Source organism: Callospermophilus lateralis, chromosome 3, assembly GCF_048772815.1.
Source record: "Callospermophilus lateralis isolate mCalLat2 chromosome 3, mCalLat2.hap1, whole genome shotgun sequence".
Classification (NCBI taxonomy): Eukaryota; Metazoa; Chordata; class Mammalia; order Rodentia; family Sciuridae; genus Callospermophilus; species Callospermophilus lateralis.
Genome location: NC_135307.1, coordinates 99517179 through 99543598, shown reverse-complemented (window position 1 = coordinate 99543598; position 26420 = coordinate 99517179). Strand labels below are relative to the sequence as shown.

General features: G+C 35.1%; 1 protein-coding gene across 2 annotated transcripts in view; it reads right to left on the bottom strand.

The window, feature by feature from the left end:
* The window catches only part of Unc13c (unc-13 homolog C), a 539205-nt gene that overhangs the window by 166097 nt on the left and 346688 nt on the right, over positions 1-26420 (bottom strand). For both annotated transcript variants that reach the window (XM_076848586.2, XM_076848585.2), the window contains one exon: positions 21899-21984. In XM_076848586.2, the coding sequence (XP_076704701.2) occupies positions 21899-21984 (86 nt within the window). The remainder of the gene's footprint in view (positions 1-21898; positions 21985-26420) is intronic.

Genomic DNA, 26420 nt, shown 5'->3' with positions numbered 1-26420 from the left:
TTGACAAATGGTGCTAGAAAAACTAGATATCCATATGTAGAAAATGAAACAAGGTCTCTCTTTCTCACCCTGCACAAAGATGTAGTCCAAGTGGATCATAGTTTTAGATATTAGACCAGAAACTTTTCAACTACTGGAAGGAACCATAGGACCAACAATAACACATTATATTGGTGCAGACACCAACTTTCTTAAGACCACTAAAGTTTAAGAAATAAAACCAAGACTCAATAAGCGCGATGGCATCTAACTAAAAACCTTCTTCACAGCAAAGGAAAAAATTAAGAGCACAAAGAGACAGCCTACAGAATGGAAGAAAATCTTTGCCAGCTACTCCCCAGAAAGTGTATTAATATTAAGAATATGTAAAGAACTCAAAAAGCTTAGCAGCAGAAAACAAAACAAAAACCCAATTATTATGGTTTAGATATGAGGTGTCTCCCAAAAGTCTATGTTTGATAAAAGATAAGAAAATTTAGAGGTGAAATGTAGGTTATGAGAGTTTTAACTCAATCAGTGCATTAATCCTCTTGAATGGATTAACTGAGTGGTAACTGTAGGCAGGTAGGGGTGTCACTGGAGGAGGAAGGTCACTGGGAGTATGACTTTGGGGTTTAGACTTTTTCCTTGGTGACTGGGGAGCGCTCTCCATCTCTCTGTCTCTCCCTCCTTTCTCCCTCTCTCTCCTTACTCATTGTCATGTCCTAATCTATTTTCCTCCTGCACACCTTCCATCATGATGTTCTGTCTCACCTTGAGTCCAAAGCAATGAAGTCAGCTGGCTATGGACTGAGACCTCTGAAATCATGCGCCTCAAATAATCTTTTTTTCTTCTAATTGGTTTTGTCAGTTGTTTTGGTCAAAGACAAAAAAGCTGACTAAAACAGAAGTTAGTACCAAGAGTAGGTAGGATCATTGCTGTGACTAACCCAACCATGTGGTTTAGAAGCCTTGGAGCAGCTTTGTGGGGGAGGAATTTTGAAAAGCTCAAATATGAAAGCTACAAGTGGAACTTAATGGGTGATTCTGGTGGGAATTTAGAAGACATGCGGACAGGACTCAGGACAGTGAAGGACTGCTCATGGTGTTTCAGAGGAGGAGGATTCTATTGGAAATTTGTTCTAGAGGCCATTTTTTGCCATTCTGGCAAAAAAATTGACTACATTTTGCCCATGTCCTGAAACTTTTGGTGAGGCTGAATGTAAAGATAAACTAATTATCCGGCAGAGGAAATTTCAGGGTAGCACAGCATCCATCAGTTGGCATGGATATTGCTAGTGGCTTTGCCAAGTTTACTGTGTTAATCAGGAACTAAAGCACAACAGAAAGGTTTGAAAAACTTTCATTTTGGTCAGAAAAATGTGAGTAAAGCTGAGGCTAAGGAAGTTGTAGTTTAAAAACATTAAAGAAATTTAAAGGGAAGGGTGGCTTGAGGGCATCTCAGGAATTGGGAAGACCAAACCCATTTTAGGCTCAAGTTTGTAAAAGTAAAAATTTCTCTAGAGATGAGAACGTGGGGGCACCCTGCTTGCCTAGGGGAGCCTAGGAAGTTTTTTCACCATACTCAGTCACCCAGGCACTCAAAGGCTACTGCAGTCATGGTCCCAGGAGGCTTGGCCACTGCCCAGGATGGTGACAGACCTTGGTGTCAACGATGTAGTGCCAGTTTTGCAGAATTGCTAGATGCTGCAGTTAGGTGGTCATGGGGGCTTTTACTGAGATTTCAAAGGAAGGCCTGGGAGGCCAGACAAAGGGTAGCAGGATTGGAGTCCCTGCAGGTTGCCCCTGAGAGGGTACTGTAGGATGATGTGAGAAGGAAACTGAAGCTGCTGTGCAGAGCACCGAGATTTAGAGATACCAGTACCATGGGGTCTCTACTGAGGGAAGCTGCAGGAATTGAGCATTAACAAGCCAAGAGAGATCACGGGACCTATAATCAGTAAGGCCAAAGGGGTAAAGCTATACAAGCCCTTTGGGTAGAACATCAAGATATCAGGTGCCTCAGAGGCTAGATGTGGAACTACAAGATTTTTTTGCCTAGCTGATTTTCAGTCTTGCTTTGCTCACATGCCTTCTTCCTATGTCCCTATTCCTCTTTAGTGGAATAGAATTGTTTGCTCTGTTCCATTACATATTGAATGTAACTTGCTTTTGATTTTTATAGGAGCTTTATTAAGAGCTTGTCTTCAGTCTCAGAGGAGACATTGGATTTGAACTTTTGGGTAATTTTAGAACTGTTAAGAACTCAAAAAGTTAAACAACAAGACTATGGAAACTTTTGAAAATGAAACAAATGTATTTTGCACTCTGAGATGGTCATGAGATTTGGGGGACCAGGGATTTAGATATAAGGTACCCCAAAAGTTTATTTGTAGATAATGCAAGAAAGTTTAGTGGTAAATGATTGGGTTATGAAAGCTTTAAATTAATCAGTATATTAATCTGCTTGAATGGATTCACTGGGTAGTTATTGTTCTGCAAGGGTATGGTTAGAGGTCTATGACTGGGTATATGACTTTGGGGTGTATGTTTTGGTCCTGGTGAGCAGAGAGCTAGCTCTCTCTCTCTCTCTCTCTCTCTCTCTCTCTCTCTCTCTCTCTCCTTCCTGATTATCATCTTGTTTGGCCTCACCTCATGTCCATCTGTGGACTGAGACCTCTGAAACCATGAGTGTCAAATAAATTTTTCTTCTCTAATTGTTGTTGTCGGGTCTTTTGGTCACAGTGACAAAATAAGTTAACTAAAACACCAATCAATAAATGGGTTAAAAAACTAAACAGACATTTCTCAAAAGATGAAACACAAGTGGCCAACAATTATATGGAAAAATGTTCAACATCTCTAGCAATTAGAGAAATGCCATAAAAAACTATGGTAAGATTTCATCCCATTCCAGTCAGAATGGCAATTACCAAGAATACAAATAATAATAAATGCTGGCAAGAATGTGGGGAAAGAGGTAAACTCAAACATTGTTGATGGACTGCAAATAAGTACAACTACTCTGGAAAGCAGTATGGAGATTACCCAAAAATTTAGGAATGAAACCACTATATGACCCAGCTATCCCACTCCTTGGCATTTATTCCAATGAAATAAAATTAGCCTAGCATATTAAAGTAGCTACGTCAACATTTACAGCAACACAATTCACAATAGGCAAATTATAGAACCTGCCCAGATGAAAGCATAAAGAAAATGTGGCATATATACACAAGAGTGAAATTATTGCATTTGCTGATAAATAGATGACACTCAAGAATATTATGCTAAGTGAAATAAGTCAAACTTAAAAACTCAAGAGTCAAATATTTTCTCTCATATGCAGAAATTCAAACAAAATAAGGAGAAAAAGGGATTATCATGAAGATATAGTGAAGATCAGTCGAGTAGAAGAGAGGGACTGCAAAGGGGAGGAAATGCAGAATTAATTTAAGAAAATCATGCTATGTGCATATGCAAAAGTATCACAGGGAATTCCACTTTTATGCATACATGAAGCACCACTAAAAATTAAATGAGTAAAAGGAAAATCACTAGAGTAAAGGAAGGATAATAAAGGAAGGGAGGAAAGTAGGAAAACAGGGGACACCAGGGACTAAAATAGGGTCATCAAATTCTATGCATGCATGATTTTGTCAAAATGATCCGAACTATTAGCTATAGTCATAATGCTCTAATAAAATATTATTTGCAAAAGTTGCTGGACAAAAAAACTAAATCATGAATGGGTATGACTGAATAAAAGTAAATGATAAAACAATAGATTACAATGAAATGTAAATTATGTAAAATTTGAAGTTATACATAAATTATATAAAATTTTAAAACACATAAAATTTTAGGATAGTCTGGGTGACATTAATGTTCTTTGTGCATCTTTTGTGTCTTCAATTTCCTATAACTATTTTTACCTTAAAAATAGTATCTACTTCTTTATAGAAAAAGAAGAAATCATCTAGTCATATTCTCTGGAGTTCAATAAAATGTTGTTGCTTCACATATTTGATATATTCTAAGAGGATAATAAATTGAGTTTTTAGGTCATTAATGAAACATACAGATTATTATTGTACATAGGCCTTCAGAACAACAGGGAGTTGAATATTTTTCAGATCAATTTTTAGCACTGAATCCTCATTTCAAGGGCATAGCAAAAGCTAGCGTTTATTGAGCACTTATTACTGGTCACCAAGAAATTCTATTTCCACATTAAATGTAGGATTTCATTTACTCCTCACAGTAATCTGATATTTCACAGGAGAAAATTGAGGCATAGAGTTGACATGACAACTGCTCAATGTTGCCAGCTGATAAGCAGTGAAGACAGATTTTGTATTCATCCCAACTGACTAAAGCCACTCCACTGTGCAATAGCATGCTAGAACTTCTTACTCCTAACTAATTTAATATCTTTGATCAACCTTTCCCTATTCCTGCCTGGCTCCTGCTCCCCCCAGCCTCTTCTCCCCGCTTCCCTGACACTAACTTTTTATATTACACATAAATGAGATCAGGTGGTATTTGTCTTTCTCACCATATTTCTTGATTTTATAACAGGCACAGGCATATTATCTATCAGACTTGAAAAGCTCTGATTTAAAGCATAAAGGGACTTTAATCAGGTCCTTTCCCTTCACCTCAAGTTTTAACCCAGTTGTGTTTATAACATACATACCTGAAAAATCACCCTAAGAAGAGCAACAGGAGGTTTATTACTTCAGAGCCTTCCTGGGAGGACTCCAGAACAAAATAAGAAATCAAAACCAAAGTGGAACAAAAGATATGGTTTTCTGGGCTCTTTGTCAGGAGAAATTTCTGGAAAGCGGTGCCCTTGCCAACTGACATCTCCTTCCCAGTTTTCCTTTGTTGCCAAAATATTTTTACTGGCTGGGTATCAGCAATCTCAAAACAGACGTAGTTTTCACCAAAGTATTACAAAAATAGTCATAGCTATTTTTAATCTCTGTCTGCATCTGCATAGACACATGCATTGCTGGGCTTGTGATTGCTTTGATTTATTGAGAAGATAACTAAATTTACAAGTTTCACAATTAGAGTTCAAATAGTTTAGAAACTGTTCATTTGTTCATAATTTTGTGTTCTTTAATATTCACAAGGGACAGCAAGGTAGCAATTAGTATCTAAGACTATGGCATTTAAATATTTCAATTTCCTGTTTAAATTGAGTTTTTCTAAACTAATTTTAAAAATAACTTTCAAGTTGTTATTTCTCGAAACTTTTCCCCCCAAAGACCACTAATAAGAAAAGTAAATGTAACTGAGGTTTTATCACTTCTTTTAAATCTCTTCCCCCTTATTTTTCCCAAATGGGACATGTCTGAATAATTAGTAAGAGGAAAATAATAGAGGGGAGATAAAAATTTAAATATGTACTTTTCACATAAATGACCATATACTATTATATTGACACACTGTCACAGTAGTTCACCTTTTGAATATAGCCCTCTTGCTTTGAGATTTATTTTTAATTTATTTTATTTATTTATTTTTTTTATTAGTTGTTCAAAACATTACAAAGCTCATGACATATCATATTTCATACATTAGATTCAAGTGGGTTATGAACTCCCATTTTTACCCCAAATACAGATTGCAGAATCACATCGGTTACACATCCACATTTTTACATAATGCCCTATTAGTAACTGTTGTATTCTGCTACCTTTCCTATTCTCTACTATCCCCCCTCCCCTCCCCTCCCATCTTCTCTCTCTACCCCATCTACTGTAATTCATTTCTCTCCTTGTTTATTTTCCCATTCCCCTCACAACCTCTTATATGTAATTTTGTATAACAATGAGGGTCTCCCTCCATTTCCATGGAATTTCCCTTTTCTCTCCCTTTCCCTCCCACCTCATGTCTCTGTTTAATGTTAATCTTTTCTTCCTGCTCTTCCTCCCTGCTCTGTTCTTAGTTGCTCTCATTATATCAAAGAAGACATTTGGTATTGTTTTTTAGGGATTGGCTAGCTTCACTAGCATAATCTGCTCTAGTGCCATCCATTTCCCTGCAAATTCCATGATTTTGTCATTTTTTAGTGCTGCATAATACTCCATGGTGTATAAATGCCACATTTTTTTTTATCCATTCATCTATTGAAGGGCATCTGGGTTGGTTCCACAGTCTAGCTATTGTGAATTGTGCTGCTATGAACATCAATGTGGCAGTATCCCTGTAGTACGCTCTTTTAAGGTCTTCAGGGAATAGTCCGAGAAGGGCAATAGCTGGGTCAAATGGTGGTTCCATTCCCAGCTTTCCCAGGAATCTCCATACTTCTTTCCAAATTGGTGGAATGTACAAGAGTACCCTTTTCCCCACATCCTCGCCAGCACTTGTTGTTGTTTGACTTCCTAATGGCTGCCAATCTTACTGGAGTGAGATGGTATCTTAGGGTGGTTTTGATTTGCATTTCTCTGACTGCTAGAGATGGTGAGCATTTTTTCATGTACTTGTTGATTGATTGTATGTCCTCCTCTGAGAAGTGTCTGTTCAGGTCCTTGGCCCATTTGTTGATTGGGTTATTTGTTATCTTATTGTCTAATTTTTTGAGTTCTTTGTATACTCTGGATATTAGGGCTCTATTTTTTAGTTGTAGTTGGACACAATACCTTTATTTATTTTTATGTGGTGCTGAGGATCAAACCCAGGGCGTGCACATGCTACACCAGTGTTCTACTGCTGAGCCACAACCCCAGCCTGAGATTTATTTTAAAAGGATACTTTTTTTTTCTCTTTTCTCCTTTCTCCCCCTCCCTAACAGGATAAGGGAGACAGTGTTATTCTTGAACACACCCACCACAGGAAGGGACATTTATCAGAGGATCTAAGAAGTGAATATCTAACACACCATCAAGGTGCCCTGGGACCCCCTACCAGAGCAAACCTGGAAAGCAACACTTGAAGATCTTCTTTAAAAGCTCTGTTTTCCCTGATGGCAGAACCACAGCCTCTGGAATTGGAACCCCTGTGTTGTTTCTCCTTTCCTAGTAAAGCAATAAACCTTCTTTTTCCTTTTTCTCAAAACCATGTCCTCATTATTAAATTGCATGAACTGGCTTTGGGGACAAGGACCAAGCTTTTGGTAAGAATATAAAAACTGTGGTTACTTCTAGTGTCTTTCTTACAGCCAGTGCCAACTTTATTTTCTTGATTATACTCTTATTACATTTTCCTTTTGGAAATTATGACCTATTACAGATTTTCATATTTAAATGTTCCCTTCAAATACCTTGCCTAAGGAATAATTAGCCAAGAATATCTTAATTAGTCTTAAGAGAAAATTATTTTTAAATATGAATTTTCATTTTATATATATATATATATATATATATATATATATATATTTAAAGGTGCAAATACATAAGAGTCCCTAAGTTGTATCAATTTGTCAAATATTATTGAGAAAATTATATATATGGTCTATCATTTTTGCAAATTTATGAGTATGGAAATATGTATGATTATATATTTTGTTGGAGTTAAGATTGTACTACATAGTATATTTTTGAATTATTCAGTAATTATTTTCTTAATAGGAGTAAGTACTCAACTGCAAATGGTATTGAAAGGGTTCTGATTTCGTGAAGCTTATTATTTTAAAAGCAATGCTTTTAAAATTATGGCTTTGACCCATCAGTGGGTCATGACATCAATTTAGAGCATTATGACTATAATTTAAATATATTCCTATAATTTGTATATATTTAACAACATACGCACATGCATGCGCATGCGCATGCCCCCTCCCAACACACACAAAAAGCAATAAATCTTCAGAATTTATCACCCCATCCTAGTCAAGATGTTTCTTCATCCATATTTCATAAAATTTTTGCTTTGATTTAATTTGTATCTCTGTGTATGAACTGAATGACTATAAAAACATACTTTTCATTTTGGCTTGTAATCAAAACATTTATAGTATTCTGGGAAAAAAAAGAATTAGTAAATAATCGAACAAATCACTAGGACTAAATAATATGATTCAGATATAATAAGAGTGGAGGGAAAGGGGTAGAGATGCATGAAAATATGAGGAGTGGGATGGTCAGGGTAGGGTCACTATAGAACATGATGTGAACTAAGTCCTGAAGGATTCTGAAGGAGCTTGCTACACAGAGGCAGGAAAGAATTTCATAGGTGGAAGAAAGATCAAACATGAATGCTCTGGTGTTTACAAACAGTTGGAGTGCTGGAGGAACATGATGAGGGCAGTATGACTAGACAATGAGAGGGCAATTAGTGAGATGAAGTTCTAGGAATGGGTGAGGCCCAGACTTCAAGATGTAATGTAAACCGTGTTAAAAAAAAAAAAAAATCTGATTTTAAAAGAGGAAGCCTTTGGAAGCTTTTATCTTGTAGAGAGCGTCTTGATGTCATTTTGCATACTATGAGTTATTGATGTATAGCAGAGCAAGAGCAGAAGTGTGCAAACTACTTAGTGGGCTATTAGAGATATCAAAGTGAAGTGTGTATGTAGCCAGAGACAGTAAAGATGGAGAGAAAAATAAGAGTCAGACACATTTTAAAGGTAGAATAGTTATGATTTATGGATTTGTACATATTGTGTGTTTGCAGATGGGCATAGAACAAGATAAATAAATGAATCAAAAATGATTTCTGACACTACACAAATGGCAACATATTTTTCTGCAACTGGAAAATCCAGGAAAGGAATAAGAGGTTTTAATTATAGAGGTGTATTTTTAACATGTAAGTTTGAGATGTCTAAGACAACTTTCATTCATATCCTGATTAAATTTTATAATTGTGCATTTAACTGTATAATTATTTGCTTATTATAAAGTAAAAAGGTCCTCAAGGCAGGGTCATGCTTATTTTGTTAGTTTTGTATGTTCCTCTGAGACTTGCTTTCATGATGCCTGATACAGAACAGGTAATACAGGTGTTTGTATTAATGAAAAGTTGAACAAATATCTGTGATTGATTATCTTTTAATGATAATTTTTATGAAAGAAATCAAGTTTTAGCACAAGAGAATTTCTACTTGCATAACTGTGAGCTAAAAACAATGAGATGTCTGCAAAGCACCATGAAGCTAGGCTCATTCACCAGTTAAATCACTTGCTTTTACACAGAAGCCTCCCCAAACAGCTATTTTCATTAGCTTTCTTGTTGCTGTGACCAAAATACCCAACAATAACAACTTATGGGAGAAAAAGTTTATCTGAGGCTCTTTCAGAGTCTCTATCCATAGATGGCCAAAGGAGGCTGACTCCATTGTCCTGGGCCCAAGGTGGGCAGCACATCATGGGGGAAGAGCCTAGCAGAGGAAAGCTATTCCAATTTATGGTGGGATCAGAAAGCAGAGAGAGAGAAAGAGAGAGAGGAAGAGGCCATAGGGAAGATGGACCCTTCTAGGGCACACAGCCAGTGACCCATCTCCTCCAGTTGTGCCCGGCCTGCCCACAGTCACCACTCAGTCATTCAAATGAGGATGGACTGATTAGGTTATAGCTGTTACAATCCAATCATTTCACTTTTGAACGTTCTTACATTAATAAGTGAGCTTTGGGTGACACCCCATATCCAAACATTAAGAATTGTTTATCAAAGTCAAGTGCATATTAGATTCACTTTGAAGTTTTGTTAAAAGAGATTGCTGGACCTCACTTTCAGAGTTTCAGATTTAGTAAGTGTGAGATGGGATCTGAGAATTTGCATTTCTACCAACTTCCCAGGTAACTCTGACTCTGCTGGTTATGAGGGAATGGTACTGTTTTAGCAAGCAAAGTTTCTGACACTGAGGTTCATGGATCCTTGGAAGAATCTACAAATGGGTTTCAGGGCATTTGTGTATACAGTTTCTTGAGAGGATATATGCAACATTTTTATGTATTGTCTATATTCATTTTTCTTGGTAATACAGCCTGCATATTTCAAAAATTAATTAACAGAGTAGTAATACTCAATCATAGAATATATTAAAACTACCTGGAATCTTGGGCTTCTATTCAACTGCTATCTGACATTGGCAGAATAACCTTTCTGTGCCTTAATTTCCTCATCTATAAGCAAAAGGAAAATGATATCTACTTCATAGTTTTGTTATAAGGTTTAAATGAGTTAATACTTGTAAATCACTAAGAACAGTGCCTAGCAAGTGTTAACTAAGTGGTTTCTAAGTGAGTTTTAACTCTGGGAGCATTTTTAAAAAGCCTGGGTTCTATCTCTGGTGATTCTAACATACAGCCAGAGTTGGGAACCACTGTTTTGAAATGGAGAGAACCTGAGAGATGAATGAATGCCTTTCTGGAGATGGGAGCTAATTTCCTTGATGAACTATCCTTCACTTCCCAGAGGAGCGTAGCTAGAATAACTAGAGAGGCTAACAAGAGCCTTAGCATCCTGGAAGAGAATTTATCTTTGTAAAATTTCAACTTGGTTCATGGCCACATCCTTTTCTTCAGGTAACAGAAGGGACCAAGAGGAAGAAACATAAGGAAGAAAATTAGTTTTACCATGTTGTTATTTTTGTTTAAAATCAGCATAAAAACAAAAACTTGTTCTAATATAAGCATATGCTAATATTATAAAGAAATGACCAGAGGGGCAAGTAGTAGTACTTGTGCTAACCAGATTGCACAATGACACTAGTGAGTGACCTTTGGCTCTTGGAACTTGTGTCCTTGTTTACTCCCTCCCACACTGAACAGTGGAATATATAACCAACAAAGTATAGCAGCAGTGGTGGAAAGTGGCTTCCCAGGATAGGCCGCTAAAGACATGCCCTTTCTCTTGTATTGCTCACTAGCTGCCCTGCCTTGGGGATAATCACATCTCTCCTTTGTAGAGAGATCTATACTGAGAACAACTGAGATCTCTCACAAACAGCCCACAACTTCTTGGCAGCTAAATATAAGAGACCCCAGAACATCCCATCCTACAGAAATGATGCAGATAATGAATATTGATCTATATTATAAGCCACCATATTTGGGGATTATTAGTTATATCAGGATAGATAACTGATATAAAATCCCTGATGTGTATGCTTTTTTTAGATATCTGACTTAACAGTTTCCGACTGTTTCAGTGCTATTACAGGTGATCTGTTCATTTTATTCTTTCCTGGCTCTTTAAGCCCACCTAAGATGATTAGGTACTAAGACGACTGTTCAGTAAGGTTGGCTTGCTGTATGAGGGACAGAGAACCAATCTCCTGCCTGTTGTCTTCCTGGGGCCTCACATGTGAGAGGAAGAAAAGGGAGTGACTCTTCAGTAGCACCCAGCTCAACAGTCAGAGGCCAGCTGTGCTCCTGATGGCATGGAATCTGAACTGAGTTAATAAGGGATTTAAATTATAATACCATCTCAAATGGAAAACTACAAGAAGTTCAGTGTTTCTTAACACACTGGTGAGCAGATCTGCATAAGTAAACCCTTGAATTGTCAGTGTCCACTGTTCTTTATTTCAAAGCCAAATAAAAAAGCAGAATTGTATGAGATATAACTAGAATGTTCTTGTTAGAGCCTGAGTTCAGGCAGAGAGAAAATGTCCATCAAAACTTTTATTTACTATTTATATACTGACCCTGTAACAGTGAGAACTATCTGAGCAGGCAAAGCTGCATCTCCCAGTTCTAATAAAGGAGGTCACTGGGCTTCTGGAAACTCACTTCCATCTGCCTGAAATTCTACTAAAGTTTACAATTGTGGAAAAACAGATTTAAAAAGTCTTTGAACTTAATTTCAGAACACACAAGGAGTGTGTTCACAAATGGATTTTCTTATACTGCTAGTGAGACCACATTCATAATCTGAGAAGTTAGCTTAGCCCTGTTTTTCACTGTTAATTATTTTTTGGAGTTGGACTCAGAATAAGTGGGTTAATTATATACTTATTCTAATGTCTATCAAAGGAACACAGTATATTACTCAGGTCAAAATATTTTAATTATCCTACTGAAATAGATAATAAGGTGAATTGGTAAATGATTAAAGGTTAAGATGAATAATAGCATTGTCAACACTCCTGGATATCTATTTTTCTTGCCTGCTATTTAGAAGCCAAATATTTATATCAGCATGTTTCTAGATCAATTACATACAATGCTTACCATCTCTATCTACTCCCAGAATATAATACAAGTAGTTTCAGCTTAATTACCAGGTTGGGAGTGGAAGGGAGGTGGGACAAAGGAAATGGAACAGCCAGAGGAAGAGAGTGTGAAGAGGCTCAATGCCACCTAGGTTAGCTCGACTGAGAACACAGAGGCTTTTCTTTCAAATAAGGAGAAAAGGAGGCAAGAATCTCCTGAGTTTCTGAAAAACTGAGGGTAGTTCAATCTTAGTTTTATTTCGTTGTCTCTGACTTTTATTCTCACGTGGTCACTTCTAATGCACCAGGGCACATAGGATTTATTTGCACTTGCATCCTCCTAGTATTTTTTTTCTTTAATCTAGGTAAAGACTATACAGGTATTTATTGTACTATGCTTTCATCCTTTGAAAGAGATAACCAGGATTTCCCAAACACCACAGAGCATGCAATTGGCTGAAAAGCCCTGAGTGTACCAGGTGTTCAGGTGATGCACATGGGCAGTGGAGCAAGTAGAGAATGAGAAAATAGAACAAAACAAACAAGAAACAAAACAAGCCAAGGAAAGTGGGGCTGAAATACATTTATCTAGCTTGGTTCTCAACATCCATTCTCACTAACCTCTATTTTTCTTGTTAAGTAACAGGGGATTTAATGGGATGTTTTTAGATTTTAGATGGGATAGGCTAACATTTATTTATTTATTTATTTGTATTAGGACTTGAACCCAGGGTGTTTAACAACTGAGCCACATTCCCAGTCCCTTTTATTTTTTTATTTTGATACAAGGTCTCCTTAAGATGATGAGGGCCTTACTAAGTTGCCGAGACTGGCCTTGAATTTGCAATTCTCCTGCCTCAGCCACCCCAGTTGCTGAGATTACAGTTGGTTTTTAGTAACCAGCTCACAAATCCGTTTGATGGTTAAAATTTGAGTCTATCTCACATGTGTGTTATATTTGCTAGTGTGTAATAGACTGTTATATATTAGAAAGCCACTGGGTAAGGAGTAAAGCTAATGCCTTCCACCCAATGAAAGGCATTCTGATGAGCTGAGTGAAGCTTTATTGTGCTGTTGTCCAAATATCAATATGGACAATTAAAGTGAGTAGTAATGTACTTTGACCCAGAATGGACTGGAAAATATAGAAACTTACAATGATCAATCCTTGGTTCTGATCTAGAAGAAAATTATTCTTACTTTACTTGTCTATATATACACTTTTAGTGCACTTTAGATTTTTAGTTAAATGTTATTTATCAAATACCTCCTACACGTCAGGCTTGTGCTATGGAGCGAAACATAGTCTATGTGGTCCTGTCCCCCAAAGAACTCATAATCTCACATGATATAAAATGGCACTATTAAGGCAATAAAACATCTTGATCTTCAAAACATGTCTAGAGCATGCTGAAGTGCTAAGTATGGAAAGCATATTTAGTGCATAATTCTACACACATCTCCAGTCAACTCCATTCTTTAAAGATAAATAAAACATAACACTCAAGTTAATTTATCTACTTTCTACAATATTTGGCTTATGCAGCAGTATGGTATAGAACAAAAGCATTAAGTGTTTCAGAAATCATGGAGTTTTGTTCCAGTCAAAATAATAAATAAAGACAAAGAAAGATGTAAACATCATAGGAAATTTATTTTCTTAGAATTTGACTCCAAGGCAAAACAATGAAAAATGACTTGACTCCAGTGCACTATTTAGATCTATCTTTCCTTTAATAGAAGATTAATCAAAAAAAGAAAGCTTTATATTCTTCAGTAACAGAGGCTGGTTTTCCTGTTACCAAGGACTCTGTGGGATTTCCATAACATAAGGGCCTTTGCCTTTGACTGAGTCAACATCTTCCTCTTCACTTTTCTCTCAGTGGGTTTCAGGCTTATGAACTTGTCCTAGGCCATTCCCTTCCTCCTTTGATTTCCTTAGGAAGTGTTTTTCATTTCTTCTCTCTTTCTCTCTCTTTTTTATTTACTTATAAATTATTCTAAAATTTGATTGTCATCTATCAATTTGCATCTTTAACTTGTCTCACTCCCATGATTTTCTTCCTTTCCCAGGTTGTTTAACGTATTTATACCAGTTCTTCCATTTTAACACCAATTAATAGGGACACATTTCTTTTTTCTCTTTTCATCTTTACTGAGGTATAAATAAGAGTTGTATATATTTAAGATATACAGTGCAATAGCATAATATACTTATAGAGTGTGAAATTATTACCACAATCAAGTTAATTAACACATAGCACTTCATGAAGTTAAAATTGCATTTGTCTGTAGGTATGTATGGTGGGGACTCTTTAGACCACTCTCTTATAAAATTTTTAGCATACAAATGATACTCTTAAATATGATCACCATGTTGTACATTAGATGCACAGAACTTTTTCACCTCATATCTGAAAGATTATACTCTTTAACCAACATTTCCATATTTCTCCCAACCTCAATACTTGGTAACTACCAATCTATCCTCTGTCTATATGAATGTAAGTTTTCTAGATTCCACATAAAAGTGAGATCATATAAATATTTTTCTTTTTGAGTGTTGTTTATTTTACATAGTATAATGTCTTTCAATTTTATCCACATTGCAAATGATAGATTCTTCTTCTTTTTGTGGTTAAATATTATTCCATTTGTATGTGTGTATGTGTGTATACATTTTCTTATCCATTCATCTGTAGATGTACACTTTGGTTGTTTCTACATCTTGGTTTTTTTCAAAGAATGGTACAAAAATATGGCATCCAGGTATCTCTTTAAGATACTGATTCTATCTCCTCAAGATAGATACCCAGAAGCGAACTTGCTGGGTAAAATGATAATTCTACTTTCATTTTTTTTTTTACAAGGCCTGTGCAAATAGCACACAAGGGTTCTTTCTCTTCACCCCACCAAAGTTTACCTAATGTCTTTTTGATAATAGCTTTCCTAATGGGTGTGAGGTGATAACTTATTATGGTTTTGATTTGGATTGTCCTTATGATTAGTGATGCTGAGCACCTTTTTACATGCCCCAAAGGGGATGTGTCTGCCTTCTTTAGAACAATCTCTATTCAGGTACTTTGCCCTCTTTAAATCAGGGTATTGTTGCCATTGAGTTATATGAGTTTCCTATATATTTTGAATATTAACAACTTACTGTATTTGTAGTTTGAAAATATTTTCTCATATTCCATAGGCTGTATTTTATTTTGTTACTTGTTTTCTTTGCTGTGAAGAAAAATTTAAATTTCTTCTACCTGCAATAATAATAATTGCCAATAATAATTGCCTTTCTTCCCTCTGCCTTTGAGGTCATATCCGAAAAAAAAAAAAAAAAATCATTGCCAAGACCAAAGACAAGGCATTTTTTTCCCCCTAGGAGTCTTAGAGTTCCAGGCTTCATGTTTAAGTCTTTAATCCATTTTGAGCTAATTCTTTATGTGATGCAAGATAAGAGTCTAATTTCATTCTTTTTCATGTTAATATCCAGTTTTCCCAACACCATTTGTTGAGGAAAGTATCTTTTCCTCATTATATATTCTTGGTGACCTTATCAGAGATTACCTGACCACATATGTGTTGATTTATTTCTGGGCTCTTTATTCTGTTCCATTGGTCTATGTGCCTTTTGAAAAATGTTAGTGCCACTTTTTTTATTGCTATAGTTTTGTAGATTTTGAAATCAGGATGTGTGGTGCCACCAGCTTTACTTATTTTTGCTCAACATTGCTGTTGGTCTTCAGGATCTGCTGTGGCTTCAAATGAGTTTTAAGTTTTTTTTTTCCTATTTTTGTGAAGCACACCATTGGACTTTGGGTGGGGATTACATTAATTCTATAAATGTAATAAAAATGATATTTTAAAATGGTTAAATATAAATATTTAGAATGAAGATTTTAAGAATGTTTACTCTTCCGATCCATGAAAACAGGATATCTTCCCATTTAGTTGTGTCTTTTTACTTTCTTTCATGAGTGCCATACTTGTCAGTACATAGAAATAAGAAATGTCAGATGTTACCAGAGAGGTAATATTAACTGTAGAAAGTAATAATTTTTTCTGCCAAAAGGTGAGGATCAAGATAAATTGGTAACCAGTGATTTGTGATGGAGCTCTGAGGATCAGCATGTAAGCCAGAAAGATGTCACATATGAAATTACTAGTCTGAGGCAGACCAAGTATAAGGTTGACCAGAAAGATGTTAGGTCTGAGAATACTAACAGTGAGTCTAGAGAAACTTAAGTGGCAACAGGGTAGTTCATTTTTTATAACTATTTTATAAGGTACCCAGGAAGACCAGGAGAGACAGATCATGCCTTTAGGGGCCCATTATCTTTGGGGTGACATGGTCAAGAACAATATTCTTAAATTCAGTGGGTAATCTGGGACCTATATTTGAGTGAATGGCAATCAAAAGAGACCACAGTGATTTTAGAGAAGCCCCCCAACATACATGTGATGGAAGGGAAGGACTTCCATGAGGCATTGAGTACACAAACATTTGTAAGTCAAAAAAAGACTGCACATGAAGCAGTGAATACAAAGTTCATGGCAACAGCTGTACATGTTACAAGGGTGAGCTGCCAAAAACATTATAAAGAGCCAGTCTGAGAATCATCACCATATGGTGAGGTCCAACAGGATACCTAAGCAACAGATGACAAAGATTAGTGAGAATGAGACAGAATTACCAGAATTTAGACATTACATCTAACTACAGTGATGAAGCCTCGATGCCACTCAGCCCATGGTGACCATTACTTCAAGATTTGTTGGAAATAGAGAAAAGCTTTCCCCCTCAACTCCAAGTCTCTTCAGTCAGAAAATGCATTTTAATGATATTCCCGGGTGATTCTGAGCACAGTGAATTTTGAAGAGAATTGATCTGAGAGACTTTAATAATGCCAGGTGAAAGATGATTTTGTTTTACAAATTGCAACCAATTCAATTTCTAAGTTACCTAAGTAAAAGTCGTTTTTAACTAATTTATTTTTCAGTGAGTTTTAATTGTTTTCTTTTACTTAAGGAGTCAGCTGAGAATTTGACAAGTATAATAGACACCCTTCCCTTGATGCAATTTCAGAATATGACCTGGAGTTTAGCCAAAAACCCATTTAAAAACCAGTGTTTTAAGGAATGTCAAGCACTCTTACAGAATCCTTCATTAGAAACCACCTACCACATGTTGGGACCTCTCAGGACTTTATAAAGACTTTGAAGAAATATACATATGTTAGACAAATAGTGTGCTATATAGGAAGTGCCCAACTTAAGAATCACCAAGCAACCAAGATGACAAATATAATGTTTGCAGGGCTCTGCAGTTATCAGTGAAACATTTTAGTCACTTACCAGCATCTAGACATTCTAACACTATTGTCAATTGTTTCCAAGTTCTTGTTTACAAAATTATAATCTTATTATCATAATGACTAGCATTTGTTGAATATTTATTATGTGCTAGAGAATTAACTCTCCCTAACCCTCATATCTGTCTTTTTTACAACTCCTTTATAAATTATGTATTTTTGTCCCTAGTTTGCAAATGCAAAAACAGGATTAATAAGTTGACGATATTGTCCAAAATCATCACTAATAAGTGAATGAAAAGTAGTAGAGCCTGAAGTAAAATCTTGGTCTAAATAACTGTAAAACCCATGTTTTAGAAAATCTTTAGAAAGTCTGCATAACCAACTACATTTCAATGTAAAATAAGACATTTTATAGGAAAATTTTCCTATAATAGTAAATTTTTATATAATAGTAAATTGTTTTCTATTACATAATTTATCGCATTTTTATTCAAAAAATTTAACTTCATAGTGATTATATCACTTATTGTTTATCTAATTAATAAGGTGATTAAGGTCATGTATGAAAACAAAATAAGTTTGCTCATATAGATTGAACAAAGTTGTGGGTAAAGACGTTTTGTATTTTAATTATTTCTTTTGTAGCAGCTGATGAGTTCATGAAATAAAACAAAGAGTTACACCCAAAAGCTGCAAGCCCACGAATTCCAGCCAGCTCTGCTCTGTTGACCTGACTTCATCAGAGGTTGCTCACGAGTCAGGCTCAGATGCTTTAATCACAAGACGAATTATGTAGCTCAAATTATATAATCACAACACAGAGTCTTTCTAGGTCAGCAGCTTGAAGCACTGCTCTACAGTCAATTAATTTTACAGTGTTCTATAAGGCAAATTGGCAGAGTAAGAACAGTACTATCAATGCATTAAAAAAAAAAAAACTTGCTAGAGGACTGTTTTTAAGTATATGCTTTCCACTTTCTGAGATACTGTTAGTTCTCATTTTTCTGTAATAATTACTGTTCATGCCACATTAAAATAAAGAAATGTTTCTTAAAGTCACCTACCAGATCCAAATGGCAAAAGGGAAGAGGAAGAGATAGTGATCAGATTGTCATGTGTTTGTAAACTTCCTCCTGGAAGATAAAACCTTCAATGACTCCTACAGGGGGCATTTCAAGACTGACATGTCTTCTTCCCTTTGCATAACTGCAACATCACCCTCCATTAACACAGTGCTTCAGAGTTTGCAAAGTTCATTAAACTATCATTTGATCCTCATACCAACCTGGGAACTATTATCACCATTTTATAGATAAGAAAACTAATGTTTGGAAAGGTTATGCATGAATTGCCCAAGCTGCAGAGCAAGTTAAATGATAACGCTTTCTGAATTGTGTTCCCTAGACTCTCAAATCTTTACACACATTCAGTTGGAACACGGTAAGTATATTGGCTTTGTCTGCAAGGTTCTCTGTACAGGGTTGTCCCAATTCCAGTTTGACTGAAATAAATAAATACATATTGAATTTCTATTAAGGTTCAGTGAATATAAAGATGACAGATATAATCCCAAAACAAACAAAAAAGGCCTTTTATTCTAATGGAAGAGGCATTAACTGCATTCCAAGTGACTACCTCACATTACTAATTATGCATCCCTGAAAATAGGTATAAATATGCAAATGTAACAACATTGAATTGTACAAATAGGTGACTTATATGATATGTTAGGAAATCAAACAAATAAAAATTCTTGTTCAGAAAGAGATTATTGTCTCCAAAAAGCTAATAAAAATCACAACATCTTAATTATTCCTTGAAATTGTGTTACTCTTGATGATACAACCTCAGCATTTTGGTGTTTTTTTTTTTTTTTTTTTTTTTTATATTGAGTACAAAATTAACCCATAATCAATAATCAACCAATCAAAGTTGCAGATATTTCACCTGTAGCATTCCTAATTTCATTATCTGAATTATATTAAAATCTTGAGGTTTATATTTCTTAACATAAATATTATACTTATCTAAAATTACTATTTTTAAAGTGAAGATTACATAAAATAAAATAGTCAAGTAGTTGCACACATGTTTCTATGTAAGCAAAACAGGGACTCAGCCCAGCCAAATGTGTACTAGCAACTAATGCCTGCTAATTCCAAATATTTCAGGTACCTCTGTAATGTGTATGGGGTGGGAGCCATCCACTACCCAGTCCTCTGATCCCACAGGCACCTTTCATTTTTCAGGTGAGGACAGTAAAACACATCACTTGAATGTTTCTAAGAACATGTAGCAAAAGTTCTGGAATATACATCTCCTTTATCACCCTTTCCACTACTTGAGAAGGGACTACCTGGTAAAGTCTTGGTTCAATGAGTAGTTAATGAGTAACTTTTACTTTCTAGGCATCACTCTAGGCAATATAGTTATAATAGTAAAAATCTAAGACAAGATTTAACAATATGATGAAGAAGAAACACAAGAAATAATCAAATGAACAATCATAAATAAACAAATGAAAGACAATACTATGTTGCCATAGAGAAGGTTAAAACAAAATTATTTAGCAATTATAGATACTGTGTAACATCTGCTGAGTCCCACACAGCTGCTTGTAAAGGTTGGTGGGAATAGAAAGGCAGGCAATGGAACAGCTGGTATAAAAGCCCTAATGGAGGAGTGAACTGTGAATGTGGGGAGGACAAGACAGGAATTGATGACAATTCCCACACGATTGGCTTAAGTAACTGGATGAATGTTGTGCCCATAATTCCAATAGGAAGTAGGGGAGAGGAAGTAGGTTTTGACAGAGGAGATTAAGATTTCTGTGCAAATTCCATAAGGTTAGAGGTGTTTGATAGATATTCAAGGAGGGAGGGAGTATGCAGGGAACAGACCCAGGGGAATAAATGTTATCCTAAGGAACTTCCTTGCTTAGTTGACTGGTGGTTCTTGCCTGATGTTTAGGAGACTTTCTGGACCCCCAAGAGACAGTTACAGATCAGTGGTATAAAAAGATGTGGATATTAGGAGGCAGAGGCAGAGAGGGCTGGGCCATCTATACACTGGAGAAGGAACACCTCATTGCACAAAAAGGAGATTGTGCCTCTGAGCAATACTGGTGCAATTTTAAAGATTAGATAAAATTCTCTATTTGTGGGTGGGAGACCCTGACTTTCCCAGAAATTCAGTTTATAAACTATTGTGTATCTTATTTTTCAATTAAGGAACACTTTTGAATGTTCCCTTTGCATCTGCTAGCCTCAAGCTTCCATTTGGACAATGGTAAAAAGCAGTGGCACAGTGAGCATGAACTCCCAACCAGGCTTACCCCACCAATCAAAACAATTTAGGTTGCAAATCTGAATAAGATATGCCCTTGCTGAAGACTGTTAATGGTCCTTCATTTCTCTTGGTGTGGAATTAAATTCCTCACCCTGGCCCACACCTGGTCCTTGCCATTTTTTTTTTCCCAGACTCACTTCTTATTACCTCTTTCTAGCCAGATCTGCTGCATTCTCTGTTCTCAAGTGCATCTTGTACTTGTACTAATTGTTACTGCTTGGTCCTCTACCAGGAGGTTTCTTGTTCCTACTTCTCATTTAGGTTTTTTTCAAGATCAATTTTTCTTAGGGGAAGTTCTTTTGGAAAGCCTGCCTTGCCTGCTTCTCCAAAGTCTGATTTAGGTTCCTCTCCTCTAGTCACTCCATTATCATTAACCTTGACTACTCCACATTGCAACTGTCTGCTTGTAGCAATACTTGAAACTTTCTCCGTAGTCTTGTTGAAGACAGGGACTGTGGCTATCTTATTTACTCCTGAATCCCACACTCTCAGTATACCCATGCTAATTTAGTATCTATGGGCTCAATATATGTTTCTTGAATAAGTACAAAGACATTTTTCTATAGGATGTGAATTCTTAGGAGACAGGAAGCTGGTTTACGATCCCATCACTAATTTTTAACAGTGTAGGTGCTCAAACAATATTTATAAAAATGTTTGAACTTAGAGCTGTATTTTTCTTGTTTTACATTGTATGACTTGGACTTGTCGAGAGTGGAATGTTTTGATGAAAACCCTCTGTATTTTCTTGTGTAAGCTTCAGTTAATACTTTCTCCTGCCACCCATGGATACTATTTCCAAGTCCATATAGATAAATACCTGGTCTTGTACTATTCATCAACTTCTCAATACGGCAGCCTTAGTAAGTAAACTGCCATAAAATATTCCTATCTGACCGTTATCCTACAGAGAATTATCCATTATGATCCTGCAATTTAGGCCACCTGATTAAAGCATGTAGTTACTTCTATAGGACTTTCAAATGCTCTGAGACCTTTATCTTCCTACCAGGTGAAAATACGTTTTTAAACTAAGATGATAACAATTGTCAATGTTTTTAATGAATTAATTCCTTATGTTTAAAGTCAAGAACATAAATCACAATTTAATTAAGGCTAATATTCTAATAAGTATAGATTTTGTACTTACCTTCTAGGGCATATTTCATATCTAGAGCAAAAAGAGTCCACATGATTTCAGCACTTATTTTCCCCATATTTAGTTCTTGAGGAAACCTAAAATGAAGTACATTTGATTAGTGTATCAAAGAGAGGAACATGCCTGCAACAAAACCAACAAGAGCGAGCACGCGTGCACATACATACACACAATCTCAATTGGTATTTTAAAACTTAAATGCAGAAGTTTTTCATTGATCAAATATTTAACCTCTGAACTTCTCATGGTTAAAAATTAATAAAACTAAATGCATACAAATTAGTTTTTAGCATATTTTATTTTCTTTGTATAAAAATAACATGCTGTGAAATACCTGCTGTGAGAAATTTCATAAGCAAAAGTATTTATGAACTACTGTGAGGTACCTTACTTTTAAATACTTTTGCTAATGAACATTCATAAGTAGAGGAAGAGAAGTACACACATATACACACACCAGAGTACTGTGCTATAAACTTTTTGGGTGATGGGAAAGTAGACATTTTATATTAAGTTATGTTATTATGTTGGTGCCAAAGTCATGATACTCAGGCCTCTCTAAGAATTTCTTGTAATGAGTTTGTGCCTAAAGAGCCCCTTCAGTTTTATCAAACACTCCATCTTCCTATGTCTTGATTTTGAGGATAGGTCCAATGACCCTGAATAGCATTTTGTGGTCACCATGATTTTGTACATAGAAAATGGCCAAAATACTGCTAAAAAGTTGTCTTCTTTAAAAATGTCTAACAAAGTATTAAGAAAAGCTACTAAAAATAATTTCTCAATATATAAATTTATATTAAATACAAAATTTATATATGTACAATGAACCTTAGAAATTAAAATAAAAATGACAATGTTATTTATAGTTGCAACAATACTTTTGAATACTTTACGCAAATATAAAAATATATACAAGATATATATATATATATATATGTATTATATAAATATATAAAGAAAACTTCATCATATTGAAAAAAGAAATCAAAGGATACTTACATAGAAAAAATAATGTATTCATGGAATTCATGGATTGGTACTTTAATATTACTAGCATGTCAATTTTTCAAATTGATGTATAGATTCAATGTAATCACAATCAGAATTCCAGAGGAAATTTTTGTAGAAATGACAAGCTGATTCTAAAATTGACATGGTAAATGAAAAACTCTAGAAGAGCCAAGATAAAATTAAAAAAAAAAAAGCTGACAGACTTACATTGCCTATCTTTAAAGCTTTCTATGAAACTAGAATAATCAATCCATTACATCTCCAAATACAAACTCACCTTTCAACAAGGTGAAAAAGTAAGTCAATAGAGAAAATGCACTCTTTTCAACAAGTGATGCTAGAATAATTGGATATTACATGCATAAAAGAAAAGTGAATCTCTGTCCCTACTTTATAACATATACAAATTAACGCAAAATGGATCACAGATCTAAATGCCATACCTAGGACTATGAAACTTCTAAAACAGAACATTGTAGAAATTCTTTGTGATCTTATATTAGACAATGTTTGCTTAGATGTGGCACAGAAAGTGCAATCTATAAATAAAATAGTGATAAATTGGACATCATAAATTAAATAAAATCAAATTTTCAAAAGATTCTACTGAGAAAATGGAAAGATAAGACATAGATCAGGAGAAAAATGTTTTCAAAATGTGTCAGCTTTTGCATCGTTGGTAGGATTGCAGACTAGAACAACCACTTTGAAAAGAAGAATGGAAATTCCTCAAAAAACTAGATATGGAACTACCATATGACCCAGCTTTCCCACACCTTGCTATTTATCCAAAAAACACCAACAAAAACAAACAAAAACTAAAATAAGCATGCTGTAGCAATACAGCTACCTCTGCATTTATAGAAGTATAATTCATGATAGCAAAATTATGAAATCAAACCAGGTGCCCATAAATAGTTGAATGGGTGAAGAAATTGTAGTGTACACACACACACACATGCACACACACACATACATGCACACACACACACACACACACACACACACACACACACATGATGAAGTTCTACTCAGCCATAAGCAAGAATAAAATTTTGGCATTTTCCATAAATGGATAGAAATGGAGAACATCACACTTAGTGAAATAAGCCAAACTCAGAAAATCAAGGGTCAAATATCTTCTCTCATATGCAGAAGCTGGAGAACAATAAAGGAAAGGGGAAAGGAAGAATAGGATAACATAAAGATAAAGGGAAGATCAGTAATGTAGAAGAAGGAGATGAAGAAGCAGAGTGGAGGGGTAGGTAAGGGAAGACAATGCAGAATAAATTTTTTAAAAATCATATTCTGCACATAAATAAATATACCACAGGGTATTTCACCTTTATGCATAAGTAGAAAGAGCCAACAATATATAAATAAATAGATGAATAAAAGGAAATCTAGAAGAAGGAGAATGAGAGAGGAGAGGGAAGAAGGGAGGGAAAAGGGGATGGAAAAGGGGGGATCATGAACTGAAATCCAATTCCATACATGTACGAGTTTGTTGAGATGAACCCAACAACTATGTACAACTATAAAGCTCTAATAAAAAATGTGTCTGATGAATTTGCATCCAGAATATACAAATTACCTCAAGTCTCCACAAGAGGAAAATTTTTATTCAATTAAAACATGGCATATGATTTGAATGACATTTCAGGAAAAAAGAAAACCAGATGGGAAAAATACACATGTAAATATGCTAGATATCATTAGTAATTAGGCACATGCCAATTAAAATTACTATATAATCCATAGTTTGTCTATTACAATAGTTAAAAAATAAACAAAAAATAAAAGCAAAAACAAAAGTTTGACAATACAGAGCAGTGGCAAAGATACAAAAGAATATAGAGGAGATGGAACTAGCACATTTATGCTGAGAATGCCAAATGTTACAGTAATGTTGGAAAATAGTTTGACAATATCTTATATCCATTTGTAGCAGTCCCACTCAGGGTATTTATCCAAAAGAAATGTGAATTTATGTTTATGCCAAAAGCTATATATGAATATTTCTAGTAGTTTATTTCATAGTCATCAAAATCTGCAAATAATTAAAATATTATAGCAATAAAAGAATAAACTGTGATAGATCCATAAAATGGAATGCTGCTAATCAATAAAAATAAATTACTGATACATGTGATACTGTGGATGAGAAAAAAATAAAGCATGCTAATTAAAAGATGCCAGACTCAAAACCTATGTATTAATTGATTCTCTTTATAGTTCATATGGAAAGGTAAAAATATAGGTTCAAAAAGCATATCATTGATTACCAAGGGTTTGAAATAGGGAGAGGAATATTAAAGAAATTTTGGGAGATAAGAATATTCAAATATTAAAATCTTAATTTTAGTGGCCATGTGACTAACTGTCTTATCAATTATAAATTTCATTTTTTACTACTTCCTTTGGGTTTAACATGTTATTCTTTTTCTATCTTCTTAAGAAATATAATTTATTTGGGGCACTTTGGACATTTTCGAATGTGCTAGTACCCTTTCCCTCAGACACTGAGGTGAATATAATGGAATTTAGGGGCTAAGGTGTTATAAAACATGATTAATACATTTAAGCAATTAAGTAACAAAATAGAGAAACTCAGCAGTGATCTGGACACTAATGAAAGGATCAAATGGAAATTCTACCTCTGAAAACTATAACAAATTTGAATATATGAATTTAACAGTAGGTTAGTTAAAACTAAAGAGTGAATTAATAAACACAAAGATAGGCCAGAAGAAAATATTCACAGAAGACTTCAATGCAGCTAGGGACTAAGACCATTCAAAGCAAGACAACATTTGATTCAAATTGTTTTCTAGGATTCAGATTTTTAAAGCCCCAAAGGCTGTGGAATTTACCAAGACCCACGGCTTTGTAGGCTCTGTTTTCCCATTACTCTCCTTTCCCCTTATTCAGCTTCTTGGTTTTTCAGCTGCTGCTTCCTACATAGCTTCTCAGCCTCTCAGTCTCAGATTAGTCAGTTTCTCGAGAGAAAGAAAACATCCACCATGCTTTTCTAACAGATACATGCCATAAAGGTGTAGAGAAATTCATGAGTATAAAAAAAATATTAAAAACACGTGAGTAGTTGTGTTTGGGTGAGGATTAAAGGGAACTGAAATCAAGGAGGCATATGCATGCATAATCTTTCAATCAAATTTTTCATATTTATTTTAGAAAATAATCTAGAAATTTTATAAATTTACAAGTAATAAAGTAAGATGTAATATAATGCAAATGACTGCTAATGCCATTTGTTCAACATCCCTATAACAAGTAGCTAATATCCAAAAGTCCAGCAAATGCTGAGGGCCGATTACTTGCTACTAAACAAAACAGACAGGGTCTTTGGCTCTCTGAAGCTTACAATCTAATAGGGACAGAAATTAAAAAAAAAAAATAAGAATGCACCCAAAATTAAAAAGTGGGATACGTGCTATGAAAGAAACTACAGGGTGCAAGGATACGAAAATTTGTGGGAAGC